This window comes from Hyperolius riggenbachi, chromosome 4, assembly GCF_040937935.1.
Source record: "Hyperolius riggenbachi isolate aHypRig1 chromosome 4, aHypRig1.pri, whole genome shotgun sequence".
NCBI lineage: Eukaryota > Metazoa > Chordata > Amphibia > Anura > Hyperoliidae > Hyperolius > Hyperolius riggenbachi.
Genome location: NC_090649.1, coordinates 46,790,203 through 46,805,166, shown reverse-complemented (window position 1 = coordinate 46,805,166; position 14,964 = coordinate 46,790,203). Strand labels below are relative to the sequence as shown.

The 14,964-nt window shown below is 47.4% G+C and overlaps 1 protein-coding gene across 1 annotated transcript in view; it reads right to left on the bottom strand.

The window, feature by feature from the left end:
* Positions 1–365: 365 nt before the first annotated feature.
* LOC137570340 (cysteine-rich secretory protein 1-like) overlaps positions 366–14,964 on the bottom strand; it is an 82,790-nt gene continuing 68,191 nt past the window's right edge. Inside the window, exon 9 of the mRNA XM_068278988.1 lies at positions 366–3,892. Within this exon, the coding sequence (XP_068135089.1) occupies positions 3,762–3,892 (131 nt within the window). The 3' untranslated portion in view covers positions 366–3,761. The remainder of the gene's footprint in view (positions 3,893–14,964) is intronic.

Sequence of the window (14,964 nt, the reverse complement as noted above, 5' to 3'; positions counted from 1 at the left end):
AAATACTGCTTTTCCGGCCGAAGGAGGCTTCAGAAGTCTTCAGGGAGCCCGAGTGCTCCTGAAGAAGGGCGGCCCTGTACTGCACCTGCGCAAGCATGCTCTCTTGCACGCTCACGTCTGTGCAGTATGGAGCAGCACGTCTTCGGGAGGACACGCCTACAAAGACCTCCAAATACCCTTTAGGCAGGGGATTGAAACGGGGGAGGGTGGGGGGGGGGGTCAGGACAAGATAGAGGACACCGAGAGAGGAGACGGAAGGCTCTATATGACCCAGAGCTTTCCCTCTCGTTAGGTAAGTATTTGCCTCATTTTTTTTAAATGCGTTTCCCATTCACTTTAATGGCAAAAGCTTCAAACTTGCTACAGTCAGTCATTGGGTGACTGGGGTCCAAATTCACTAGAGGGGCGGGGCCACAAACAGCCAATCAGATGTCCTTGGTGGATAAACTGCTTCCATTCACACATTTTTGATGCCAGGAGCCTGAAAGCTCACAAACTTGGTCATTGAGTGACTGTGTGTCCAGGTTACAAAAAGTGGGCGGAGCCAAAAACACATTTCACTGTGAAAATATAAACTGCAGCCATTCTTACACTGCTAATGGTAGGGTTCTCAAACTTTGCCCAGTTGGTTACGGGGTGACTGGGATTAATAATGAGGAAAATGGGTGGAGCCTACAACAGCTAATCAAAATTCACCTGTTGATTTGCAAGGGGAATATTTAAATTGCTGCCATTTTTACACTGTTAACAGCTGATGCCTCAAACCTGGTACAGTTGGTCACTGGACAACTAGGGGTTCAAATTCAGAAAGGGGGCAGAGCCACAAACAGACAATCAGATTTGTTTAATTTCGATGGGAAGATACAAATTATTAATACCAAGTACCCCAAAGCTCATAAACTTGGTAATTGAGTGACTGTATGTCAAGGTTAGAAAAAGTGAGCGGCGCCAACAAACTACATTTTTTTTACATGGGAAAATATAAACTGCAACTATTCTTACACTGTTGGGTAACTGGGATTAATATTCAGAAATGTGGGTGGTGCCTACAACAGCCAATCAAAATTCACCGATTGATTCTCAAAGGGAATATTTACATTGCTACCATCTTACACTGTTAATGGCAGAGGCCTCAAACCTGATACAGTCAGTCAATGGGTGACTGGGGTCCAAATTTACTAAAGGGGGTGGAGCCACAAACAGCTAACCATATTAGTTATAATGATTTCAGCCATTCTGTTATTGGCAGGGTTCTCAAACTTGACACAGTTGGTCATTGGGTAACTGGGATTAATATTCAGAAAAGTGGGTGGAGCCTAAAACAGCCAATCAAAATTCCCCTATTGATTTTCAAGGTAAATATTTACGTTGCTGCCATTCTTACACTGTTAACGGCAGAGGCCTCAAACCTGCTACAGTGGGTCATTATGTGACCGGGGTTCAAATTCACTAAGGGGGTGGAGCCACAAACATTGAATCAGATTTGTTTGCTGGATAAATTGTTTCCATTCACACAATTTTGATGCCAGGAACCCAAAAGCTTACAAACTTGGTCATTGAGTGACTGTGTGTCAAGGTTGCAAAAAGTGGGTGGAGTCAAATACAAATTTCACTGGGAAAATGTAAACTGCAGCACTTCTTCACTATTAATGGCAGGGATCTCAAACTTTGCACAGTTAGTGACTGGGATTCATATTCAGAAAAGTGGGTTAAGCCTAAAAAAGCCAATCAACATTTGCCTATTGATTTTTAAGGTGAAAATTAAAATTGCTGACATTCTTGCACTGTTAATGGCACAAGCCTCAAACCTGGTACAGTTGGTCATTGGGTGACTGGGGTCCAAATTCACTAAAGGGGGTGGAGCCACAAACAGCCAATCATACTTGGTAGATAGATTTCAGGCATTCTGTTATTGGCAAGGTTCTCAAACTTGACACAGTTGGTCACTGGATGACTGGGATTAATATTCCAGAAAGTGGGTGGAGTCTACAACAGCCAATCTAAATTCACAAATTGATTTTCAAGGGGAATATTTACATTGCTGCCATTCTTACACTCTTAGTCAGTCACTGGAAAACTGGGGTTTAAATTTTGAAAAGGGGGAGGACCACAAGCAGCCAATTAGATTTGTTTAATTTCAATGGAAAAATGTAACTTATTGATGCCAAGGACCCCATAGCTCATAAACTTGGTCATTGAGTGACTGTATGTCAAGGTTAGAAATTGTGGGCGGAGCCAAAAACAACTAACTATTTAAATTGGAAAATTTAAACTGCAACCAAACTTGACACAGGTGGTCACTGTGTGACTGGGATTAATATTCAGAAAAGTGGGTGGAGCTGAAAAGCCAATCAATTTTTCACCTGTTGATTTTCAAGGTGAAAATTTAAATTGCTGCCATTCTGGCACTGTTAATGGTACAAGCCTCAAACCTGGTACAGTTGGTCATTGGGTGACTGGGGTTCAAATTCAGAAAAGGGGGCAGAGCCACAAACAGCCAATTAGATTTGTTTCATTTCACTGGGAAAATACAAATTATTGAAGCCAAGGACCCCAAAGCTCACAAACTTGGTCATTGAGTTACTTTGTGTCCAGGTTACAAAAAGTGGGTGGAGCCAAAAAAAGGGTTTCACTGGAAAAATATAAACTGCAGTCATTCTTACACTGTTAATAGCAGGGTTCTCTAACTTTACCCAGATAGTCACTGGGTGACTGATATTAATATTCAGGGAAGTGGGTGGAGCCTATAATAGCCAATCAAAATTCAACTGTTGATTTTTAAGGGGAATATTTAAATTGCTGCCATTTTTACACAGTTAATAGCAGATGCCTCAAACCTGCTACAGTCGGTATTGGGTGACTGGGGTTCAAATGCTGGAGAGTGGAGGAGCCACAAACAGCCAATCTGATTTAATTACTATGCGAATATACAAATTATTGATGCTAAAGACCCCAAAGTTCACAAACTTGGTCATTGAGTATTTGTGTGCTAGGGTTAGAAAAAGTGGCCGGAGCCCAAACCAGTAAAATACATACCTGTGCAACGCTGGGTCATCAGCTAGTATCTGATAATGTAAAGGCCCCTGCACATGCTGTCGCTTTAAATGTATCAGGAGGCTGTACCTGCAGCCACTTCTAAGACAGGTGCTCTTTGTCAAGGTGAACTTAACAGTCATGCATACTGAGACACTTGGTTTTGGGCCTTGCAATATCTGATAATGGAAAGGTCCCTGCATGTGCTGTCACTTTAAATGTATCAAGAGGTTCTGGACTGGAACACAATTTCGAGAACGGCAGAATTTCCGTGTTAAACACGAAATTCCGATTCATTTCTGTAACGGAAACGATCGTAATTACAAAAAATGATCAGAATTACAACATTTTTAGTAAACACAAAATGTTGCGTAATTCTGCTAAATTACGATTTTATGATGACGGCCATAATCATAATTTTACGAACTATGCAAAATTTTGTGTAATCGTGATTAGGTCATTAAGCTCATCATCACTAATGATGTCACAGCTGTGCCCCATATGCAGTACTTAGACAATCATGTGGGGTGCAAACACAGAAGAGAAATCCAGAGAGAATCGCGGACACCAGGCAAGTATACTGGGGCACTAGGTGATCAGGGGTGTGGCAGGGGCGTGGCTTAACTGTCCCTCTTTCTCATCTCAAAAAGCTGGGAGGTATGCCTGCGTTTGTGTAGTTATTTGCATGCAGGGATCGGAGATGAGTGAATCAGTCACACGGACAGCAGTTACGACCTTCTGTTAGGGCACAAACATTTAGCTTTACATCCGTCCTTATCCGGACCGGAGCATAAATCCTTCCGGTATTTCGCCACTTCCTCACAGTTCTGGAACGTGTCGGTGTGCTCACAGAAGTTAGCTGTTGGGAAACAGAGATAGTCATTAAAGTGGACCCAAATTAAAAATACAAGATTTCAAAAATAAAATCTATTTTCTAAATTATAATAATAAATAGCAGCCTTTTTTCAGCTGCATGATGACTAATATAAAATATTTTACATTTATTGGAGGAACCCCTCCCTTCCTTTCATATTGCCGGGACAGAATCCGGCAGACTGGAGGAGTAGATGGTGTCTGGCAATGGAGGAATTGCTAATGGCTGCCCCCAGTATAACCCTAGCTATAAAAAGAGAAGGGTGGAAAGCATGCACTGAAATGCTCATACGCTTGAAGGAGTGTTTATTTATCTTTGTATGTATCAGAGTGGTGCAACTAAATATTTTTAATTAAAAAAATGTTTGGTTTGGGTCCGCTTTAATTGTCCTCATTATCTGCAGCTTTCATTTACAAACAATGGAAAAGTATGAACAGTCCAAATGTATGAAGAGTAAAGGCAGCCATACACTGCTCGATTGCCACCAGATCGACCAACAGATAGATCCCTCTCTGATCGAATCTGAGGGATCTAATGGCTACCCATACACTAAAAACCAATTTTGAATCAATTTCAGCATGAAATCGATTCACAACCTGTGGAACTTCGACTGCCGCCTGCTCCTCGTGTGCTCCCCTGGTCAGCCGCAATATATTACCTGTCCGCCGGCGCAAGTCCCCGGGTCCCCGCAGTCTCCTCCATCTTTGCTTCACTTCCTGTCAGTTCCCCTTCCTGTCACAAGCAGAAAGTTCAAACAGTAGAGCGCCCTCTACTGTTTGAACTTCACTTTCTCACAGGACTAGACAGGAATTGAAGAGAGACTGCAGGGACCCGGGGACTCACATCGGCCAGACAGGTGATGTATTGCTGCATCAGTCATTTCTGTATCGAACGCTGCTAACAACACACGCCAACCCGCCAGCGATCCAGCAAAATTTTCCACCTGGGCATATTGACGGAATCAATCGATCGGTCCGTGTTTGCGTAAAGGATTATGCTCACATGAAAATGAAGGTTTGCTCGCGATAACGCGCGCAAAAGTGCACGTGATTGCACGCAACCCTTTGTTTACATGCGAACGTAATCCTTTGCGCGCGGCAGATAGCGTGATAACGGCCATGCTAGCAGCTATAGTGCTTTTGTGAATCAAGCCCAGTATCTTGAATCTGATTCTGGACTGGATAGGAAGCCAGTGGAGGGATTCAGGGAGCAGCGCCGCCCTGGTGGAGCAATGGGAGGTGTGGATAATTCTGGCTGCCTCATTCATGATGGACTGCAGCGGGCTATTCGGGTCATAGGGAGACCAGACAGAAGGGCATTACAGTAGTCAAGGCGGGAAATTATGAGGGCATGGATGAGGAGTTTGGTGGTGGCAGAGGTCAGGAAAGGGCGGATATTACAGATGTTACGAAGGTGGAAGTTGCAGGACTTTGGGAGGTTTTGGGTGTGGGGAGTGAAGGGGAGTGCGGAGTCCAGGGTGACACCCAGACGGCGGGCTTGAGAGGTAGAGCATAAAGGATCTATAGATTCTATAGATCCTTTACACAGAGTGATTTTCTAAAGAATAAAGGAAATACTAAGAATCCCCCATGAGGCGATGGACTAGACCAAAATCTCTCAGATCTGTAGTGCCTTCTGTAAGTTACAGCCATTTAGGAGAAGAGTAATATACGGTGCATTTTACACTGGGGAAAAATTTACTTCTTATAAGTATGAATGTGGATTTTCCAGAGGCTTTTTGCACTCTCCTCACCCTTACCTCCGCTGCCTGTGAGCCTTTGGAAGATTGCAGCTGCACTCCTCTCCATGTACTAGTGTGGCAGTACTGTACCCACGTGGATAAGGCCACGCCTGTGCTGTAGCAAGGACATGCTCGTGTTGCCATGTAACATATCTGACCAGCTCTTGTCAAATATGTTTCCGGGGTCCGTGTGGGAAGTCTCTTGGATGTGTGCACCAGGCTTAAAAATGCTTACACACATTTAATTTTGATCGACCAATGGTTGTCTATCTGCGTGTCTGATTTGGGCGCCCTCAATTTCAGCAGGCGCTGCACAATTTAGTAAAAAAAAAAAAAAAACAAGAGTAATTTGGCCGCCAGCAACAGCTGGTGCCTAAATTAGGTGTTCCCCTGAGTTGCTACAACTCGGAGGGGGAATTAGTGCGGGCCCAGAGTTTTTTTAGGAACTGGGCAAGCCATTTTATAGCTTCTCCCTGTGACGTGATGGCCCACACTGAGAATGACTAGACCCCACTAACAACGTTAAAAAAGATTTAAAAAGAACAAGGTAAAGAAAAGATAGTGAGAGCGAAGCTTAGGTCAAAACAGAATCAAGGCATAGGTTTAGGTCAGGGCAGAATCAAGGCATATGCTTAGGTCAGGGCAGAAACAAGGCATAAGCTTGTAACAGCAGGTCTATGTGTTAAGGAACGCAGACAAATAAACTGTTCACCAGAATAGTAATGCTTTAATATGCATACCTCCCAACATTTTAAAATTAGAAATCGGGACACAGGCCACACCCCTAACCACACCCTAACCACACCCCCAAGTCACGCCTACTATAAAGTTTTTTGAAGATTTTTTTTTTTTTAATATTGATGCCCTTATATTTTTTAATAAATATATCCCTCATATACCCTGCCCGTGGGTGGGGCTAACTGTAATGTAGTACCAGCTAATGTAGTTACATAAAAAAAATATGAAGTAAATGCACATAATGAAAGACAGTGTTTCCCCAGTAAATGCACATGAGAGACAGCTTTTCCCCAGTAAATGCACATAATAAGAGACAGCTTTTCCCCAGTAAATGCACATAATAAGAGACAGCTTTTCACCACTAAATGCACATAAGAGAAAGCTTTTCAACACTAAATGCACATAAGAGAAAGCTTTTCACCACTAAATGCACATAAGAGACATTTTTTCACCACTAAATGCACATAAGAGACATCTTTTCACCACTAAATGCACATAATAAGAGACAGCTTTTCACCAGTAAATGCACATAATAAGAGATAGCTTTTCACCAGTAAATGCACATAATAAGAGACAGCTTTTCACCAGTAAATGCACATAATGACAGCCAGTTGTCCCCAGTATATGTAGCCAGGGATATATGTGCCCAGTATATGTAGCCAGAGGTATATGTCCCCAGTATATGTAGCCAGGGGTATATGTCCCCAGTATATGTAGCCAGGGGTATATGTTCCCAGTATATGTAGCCAGGGTGTATATGTCCCCAGTATATGTAGCCAGGGGTATATGTCCCCAGTATATGTAGCCAGGTGTATATATCCCCAGTATATGTAGCCAGGTGTATATGTGCCCAGTATATGTAGCCAGGGTGTATATGTCCCCAGTATATGTAGCCAGGGGTATATGTCCCCAGTATATGTAGCCAGGGTGTATATGTCCCCAGTATATGTAGCCAGGGTGTATATGTCCCCAGTATATGTAGCCAGGGTGTATATTTGCCCAGTATATGTAGCCAGGATGTATATTTGCCCAGTATATGTAGCCAGGGTGTATATGTCCCCAGTATATGTAGCCAGGGTGTATATGTCCCCAGTATATGTAGCCAGGGTGTATATTTGCCCAGTATATGTAGCCAGGGTGTATATTTGCCCAGTATATGTAGCCAGGGTGTATATGTCCCCAGTATATGTAGCCAGGGTGTATATGTCCCCAGTATATGTAGCCAGGGTGTATATTTGCCCAGTATATGTAGCCAGGGTGTATATGTCCCCAGTATATGTAGCCAGGGTGTATATTTGCCCAGTATATGTAGCCAGGGTGTATATTTGCCCAGTATATGTAGCCAGGGTGTATATGTCCCCAGTATATGTAGCCAGGGTGTATATGTCCCCAGTATATGTAGCCAGGGTGTATATGTCCCCAGAATAGTTAGCCAGGTGTATATGTGCCCAGTATATGTAGCCAGGGATGTATGTGTCCCCAGTATATGTAGCCAGGGATGTATTTGTCTCCAGTATATGTAGCCAGGGGTATATGTCCCCAGTATATGTAGCCAGGGGTATATGTCCCCAGTATATGTAGCCAGGGTGTATATGTCCCCAGTATATGTAGCCAGGGATGTATGTGTCCCCAGTATTTGTATCCAGGGGTATATGTCCCCAGTATATGTAGCCAGGGTGTATATTTGCCCAGTATATGTAGCCAGGGTGTATATTTGCCCAGTATATGTAGCCAGGGTGTATATGTCCCCAGTATAGCCAGGGTGTATATGTCCCCAGTATATGTAGCCAGGGTGTATATGTCCCCAGTATATGTAGCCAGGGATGTATGTGTCCCCAGTATATGTAGCCAGGGGTATATGTCCCCAGTATATGTAGCCAGGGTGTATATTTGCCCAGTATATGTAGCCAGGGTGTATATGTCCCCAGTATATGTAGCCAGGGTGTATATGTCCCCAGTATATGTAGCCAGGGTGTATATGTCCCAAAAATAGTTAGCCAGGTGCCCCCCCCCCCCCCCCCCCAGGAGGGGAGCAGAGAAGAGGGAGAGCGGTGGGCAGCGGTGGAGAAGGGGGGCCATCTCCCCCCTTCTCTCACCTTAAGGTGCTCTCCCTCCCTCGCTGTCCCCTCCAGAATGAAGTGCGGTGGCTGGCAGAGGGGCGGAACTTACCTTCCGTGTCCTCCGTCTGGTCTCGTCGCCGGCGCGGGATGATTTGCCACTACTCTGGCCTGATCCAGACCAGAGCAGCGGCTGCGGCACCAGAACTTCTGGCCGGCGCTTGGAGCGACACGGAAGGTAAGTCTTGCCCGCTGCCAAGCGCCACCGCCAGTCAGCCACACACACATCGGAGGAGAGAGCGAGTGACGGAGAGCACCTAAGGTGAGAGAAGGGGGGGAGATGGCCCCCTTCTCCGCCGCTGCCCATCGCTTTCCCTCCACTGCGCTGCTCTCCTCCTGCTACAGGCGGCTGTCAATACTGACAGCCGCCCGGGACTTGGGGGGCTCTTACCGGGATAGCGGGAGAGCCCCCCAAAATCGGGAGAATCCCGATGAAAACGGGACGGTTGGGGACTATGAATATGGAATAGAAAGTGAAAGTGAAACAGTTTCACTGCACCAATAAGTATTTATGTGCAATGATCAAAAATAACAGTGCAATATGGCAAAATAGTTGAAAATAACTTCTAGATGCAAATAGTTTTGCTAGAGAAGCTAAAGCTACAAAAGTAAGCTGCAAAATGCTGACTCACTAATCCACTGACTGTGCTAGATTTACAAAACACAGATTTACTCCTAAATCTGGGCAGTTCAAGAGTGGAGATGAATCTCCCAGGTACTTGCATTTGTGATACAGTCACTGGGGCTGCAGACTCTGGACTTGCTGCTACTTTCTCCCTGAGGCACACAGCTTCCACACAGTTCTCTGCAGCTCTAGGAGTCTCCAGTAGTGTTGGGCGAACACCTGGATGTTCGGGTTCGCGAACGTTCGCCGAACATGGCCACGATGTTTGGGTGTTCGCGCCGAACTCCGAACATAATGGAAGTCAAGGGGGACCCGAACTTTCGTGCTTTCTAAAGCTTCCTTACATGCTACATACCCCAAATTTGCAGGGTATGTGCACCTTGGGAGTGGGTACAAGAGGAAAAAAAATATTTGAAAAAGAGCGTATAGTTTTTGAGAAAATTGATTGTAAAGTTTCAAAGGAAAAACTGTCTTTTAAATGCGGAAAATGTCATGTTCTTTGCACAGGTAACATGCTTTTTGTCGCCATGCAGTCATAAATGTAATACAGATGACAGGTTCAATAAACAGGGACCGGAAACGCTAACCCAGCAGTAGCAGCAGCACACGTGATGGAACAGGAGGAGGCGCAGGAGGAGAAGGCCACGCTTTGAGACACAACAACTCAGGCCTTGCATGAGGACAAAAAGCGTGCGGATATAGCAATGCTTTTTGCTGCCATGCAGTCGTAAATGTAATACAGATGAGAGGTTCAATAAACAGGGACCGGCAACGCTAACCCAGCAGCAGCACACGTGATGGAACAGGAGGAGGCGCAGGAGGAGAAGGCCACGCTTTTTGAGACACAACAACCCAGGCCTTGCATGAGGACAAAAAGCGTGCGGATATAGCAATGCTTTTTGCCGCCATGCAGTCATAAATGTAATACAGATGAGAGGTTCAATAAACAGGGACCGGCAACGCTAACCCAGCAGCAGCAGCAGCACACGTGATGGAACAGGAGGAGGCGCAGGAGGAGAAGGCCACGCTTTTTGATACACAACAACCCAGGCCTTGCATGAGGACAAAAAGCGTGCGGATATAGCAATGCTTTTTGCCGCCATGCAGTCATAAATGTAATACAGATGAGAGGTTCAATAAACAGGCACCGGCAACGCTAACCCAGCAGCAGCACACGTGATGGAACAGGAGGAGGCGCAGGAGGAGAAGGCCACGCTTTTTGAGACACAACAACCCAGGCCTTGCATGAGGACAAAAAGCGTGCGGATATAGCAATTCTTTTTGCCGCCATGCAGTCATAAGTGTAATACAGATGAGAGGTTCAATAGACAGGGACCGGAAACGCTAACCCAGCAGCAGCAGCAGCACACGTGATGGAACAGGAGGAGGCGCAGGAGGAGAAGGCCACGCTTTGTGAGACACAACAACCCAGGCCTTGCATGAGGACAAAAAGCGTGCGGATATAGCAATGCTTTTTGCCGCCATGCAGTCATAAGTGTAATACAGATGAGAGGTTCAATAAACAGGGACCGGAAACGCTAACCCAGCAGCAGCAGCAGCACACGTGATGGAACAGGAGGAGGCGTAGGAGGAGAAGGCCACGCTTTTTGAGACACAACAACCCAGGCCTTGCATGAGGACAAAAAGCGTGCGGATATAGCAATGCTTTTTGCCGCCATGCAGTCATAAATGTAATACAGATGAGAGGTTCAATAAACAGGGACCGGCAACGCTAACCCAGCAGCAGCAGCAGCACACGTGATGGAACAGGAGGAGGCGCAGGAGGAGAAGGCCACGCTTTTTGAGACACAACAACCCAGGCCTTGCATGAGGACAAAAAGCGTGCGGATATAGCAATGCTTTTTGCCGCCATGCAGTCATAAGTGTAATACAGATGAGAGGTTCAATAAACAGGGACCGGAAACGCTAACCCATCACAGATGTTCATTGTTCATGTTACTTGGTTGGGGTCCTGGAGTGTTTCCTTGATTTTCAACATTGACCTCTTCAGTAAACACAGCAGTGGTATGGTAATGCTGACTGAAGAGTTGTCACTGCTCACAAGCAATGTGGATTGCTTAAAATTTTGGAGGACTTGGCAGAGGTCCAACATGTTGGCCCAATCAGATCCACAGAAGCTTGGCAGCTGTCCGGATGCGCCTCGGTACTGCGCCGTCATGTACTGGACCACTGCACTCTTCTGCTCGCAAAAGCGGGCTAGCATGTGCAGTGTAGAATTCCAGAGCGTAGGGACATCACACAGCAAGCGATGGTGGGGGAGATTGAAGCGCTCCTGCATCTTGGCGAGTGCCCCCGAAGCAGTACTGGAATTTCTACAATGTTTGGCCACTCATCGCACCTTCAACAGAAGATCGGCCACGCCTGGGTATGTCCTCAGGAACCGCTGAACTACTAGGTTCATCACGTGCGCCAGGCAAGGGATCTGTGTCAGCTTAGCCAACCTTAAAGCGCGAATGAGATTACTCCCATTATCACACACAACCATGCCTGGTTTCAGGTCCAGCGGTGCCAGCCACAAATCCGTCTGTTCCTTTATTCCCCTCCAAATTTCCTCCCCTGTGTGCTGCTTATCCCCAAGGCAGATCAGCTTCAGCAACGCTTGCTGACGCATGCCAACAGCTGTGCTGCACTGCTTCCACGATCCTACTGCTGCTGGGTTAGCGTTTCCGGATGAGGTACAGCTTTGAGATGCGTTGGAGGAGAAGTAGTCAGAGAGGTAGGTGCTGCTGTTGTTATCCAGTGGGAGGGACGGCGGTGCAGCTGTTTGCGGCGTGGGCAACACCCGCGCCGTAGCAGGTGAGGAATCGCTGACAGGCTCCACAAGGTTCACCCAGTTCGTGGTAAGGGAGATGTATCGACCCTGGCCGAACGCACTCGTCCAGGTGTCAGTGGTGAGGTGAACCTTGCAGGCAACGGCATTCTTCAAGCTTCGGGTTATTTTGCTGACCACGTGCTCATGCAACTCAGGCACTGCAGAGCGCGCAAAGTGGTAGCGGCTGGGAACCACGTAACGTGGGATGGCCACTGACATCATGCTCTTGAAGCTGTTTGTCTCCACCACTCGATATGGCAGCATTTCGCAGGCCAGAAGCTTGGCTATGCTGGCTGTTACTGCCACGGCCCGGGGGTCATTTGCTGGCAATTTCCTCTTGCGCTCAAACATCTCCGAGACAGACAACTGAACCGTAGGGCTGCACACTGAAGGGCTGTTGGTTGTTGTGTTTGAAGAACACTGGGAGACCTCAAGAGCACTAGTCCGGAAAGTGACAGTGTCAGCGTCGTCTGATGTTTGTGAATGTTGTGAACCACGCAATGGCTGGGCTACTGCTGCTGCTGAGGCGGGTCTGGTGGTGAGTCTGGTGAACCCAAGGGAGGCAGTGTTGCTGGTACCCTGTCCTGCCGCGTTTGCCCACAGAGTGGGATGTTTGGATAGCATGTGGCGGCGCATGCTGGTAGTGGAGAGGTTGTTAATACTTTTCCCCCTGCTCAGGCGGGTCTTGCACACCTTGCAAATCGCCATAGTACCATCCTCAGTGCAGTCTTTAAAGAAAGCCCAGACTTTGGAGCACCTGCCTTGCTGGTGATTTCTGTTTGCGCCTCTTTTGCGTCTCAAAGGAACTTCCAGGCTTGTGGTGCCTGAAATTTCGCGCCGCCCACCTTGTGGCACAAGGCGAACTCGTGCAGCAGTGGGTTCTTTAACAGACTCATCTGTGCTGCTACGACGGCGACGGTTCTCCTTCACATACAAATCTGGGTCTGTGTCCACATTGTCCATACCCTCCTCTTCCATCTCCTCAAACTCGTCATTTTTCATTGTGGGGGGCCGCCGCCGTGGAGTAGAGCTCCCCAGAACAACCTCTGCGCAGCTCACTCCAACGTCGTCTTCCAGATCTTCTCGGACGACCTCCTGCAATTGCAACCCCTCCTGCCCAACTTGCTCTGGGATTTGGGTTTCAAAGTCCTCGGACTCGCCTTGTATTTCAGTGCGCGGTGCATTTCCCACAGTTAATGGTTGTGAATCCGGGCACAAAATTTCTGGCTGTTCCATTGACCTTTGAAAGGTGGAAGTTTGTTGGGCTGGGAATAGCTCCTGCGAATACCCCATTGTGTCCTGAGGTAATTCTTCGGACTGGTTATCTGGCAGTTGTGTGCGTGGTGCCGCTGCCGGTTGTGTCAGCTTTGTGCCCACTGGCTCCTTGTAACTGGCTGAGGACTCGGACCTCGTGCGTGATGTGCTGGTGCTGCTTAACCCACTGCTGGATGCTTGAGAGGTCATCCAAGTAATTATCTGGTCCTGTTCTTTTGGATTTGTGAGGGTTGTTGTCCTGGACAACATGGGCGGTATTGAGTGGGTTTTCTTCGGTGCTCCCCTGTGGCCTGTACGTGAACTGTCAGGGGAAACACCTCTTCCCTTGCCCCTCCCTCTTTCACCGGATTTCTTCCTCATTTCACTTATCCTTAAAGTACACGCTGACTGGCAGCAGTACAGTGGCAGTACAGAAATGCTATACAGTGGTGGGTGAGCGGTGTACCACTATTCCCAGCAGCGACACAGAGCACAATGCTATACAGTGGCGGGTGAGCGGTGTACTACTGTTCCCAGCAGACACAGAGTGGCAGTAAACACAATGCTATATAGTGTGGGTGAGCGGTGTACTACTGTTCCCAGCAGCGAGTCAGAGCACAATGCTATACAGTGGCGGGTGAGCGGTGTACTACTGTTCCCAGCAGACACAGAGTGGCAGTAAACACAATGCTATATAGTGCTGGGTGAGCGGTGTACACAGAGTGGCAGTAAACACAATGCTATATAGTGTGGGTGAGCGGTGTACTACTGTTCCCAGCAGCGAGTCAGAGCACAATGCTATACAGTGGTGGGTGAGCGGTGTACCACTATTCCCAGCAGCGACACAGAGCACAATGCTATACAGTGGCGGGTGAGCGTTGTACCACTATTCCCAGCAGCGACACAGAGCACAATGCTATACAGTGGCGGGTGAGCGGTGTACTACTGTTCCCAGCAGACACAGAGTGGCAGTAAACACAATGCTATATAGTGCTGGGTGAGCGGTGTACACAGAGTGGCAGTAAACACAATGCTATATAGTGTGGGTGAGCGGTGTACTACTGTTCCCAGCAGCGAGTCAGAGCACAATGCTATACAGTGGTGGGTGAGCGGTGTACCACTATTCCCAGCAGCGACACAGAGCACAATGCTATACAGTGGCGGGTGAGCGGTGTACTACTGTTCCCAGCAGACACAGAGTGGCAGTAAACACAATGCTATATAGTGCTGGGTGAGCGGTGTACACAGAGTGGCAGTAAACACAATGCTATATAGGGTGGGTGAGCGGTGTACTACTGTTCCCAGCAGTGAGTCAGAGCACAATGCTATACAGTGGTGGGTGAGCGGTGTACCACTATTCCCAGCAGCGACACAGAGCACAATGCTATACAGTGGCGGGTGAGCGGTGTACCACTATTCCCAGCAGCGACACAGAGCACAACGCTATACAGTGGCGGGTGAGCGGTGTACTACTGTTCCCAGCAGACACAGAGGGGCAGCAAACACAATGCTATATAGTGCTGGGTGAGCGGTGTACACAGAGTGGCAGTAAACACAATGCTACATAGTGTGGGTGAGCGGTGTACTACTGTTCCCAGCAGCGAGTCAGAGCACAATGCTATACAGTGGCGGGTGAGCGGTGTACCACTGTTCCCAGCAGCGAGTCAGAGCACAATGCTATACAGTGGCGGGTGAGTGGTGTACTACTGTTCCCAGCAGACACAGAGTGGCAGTAAACACAATGCTATA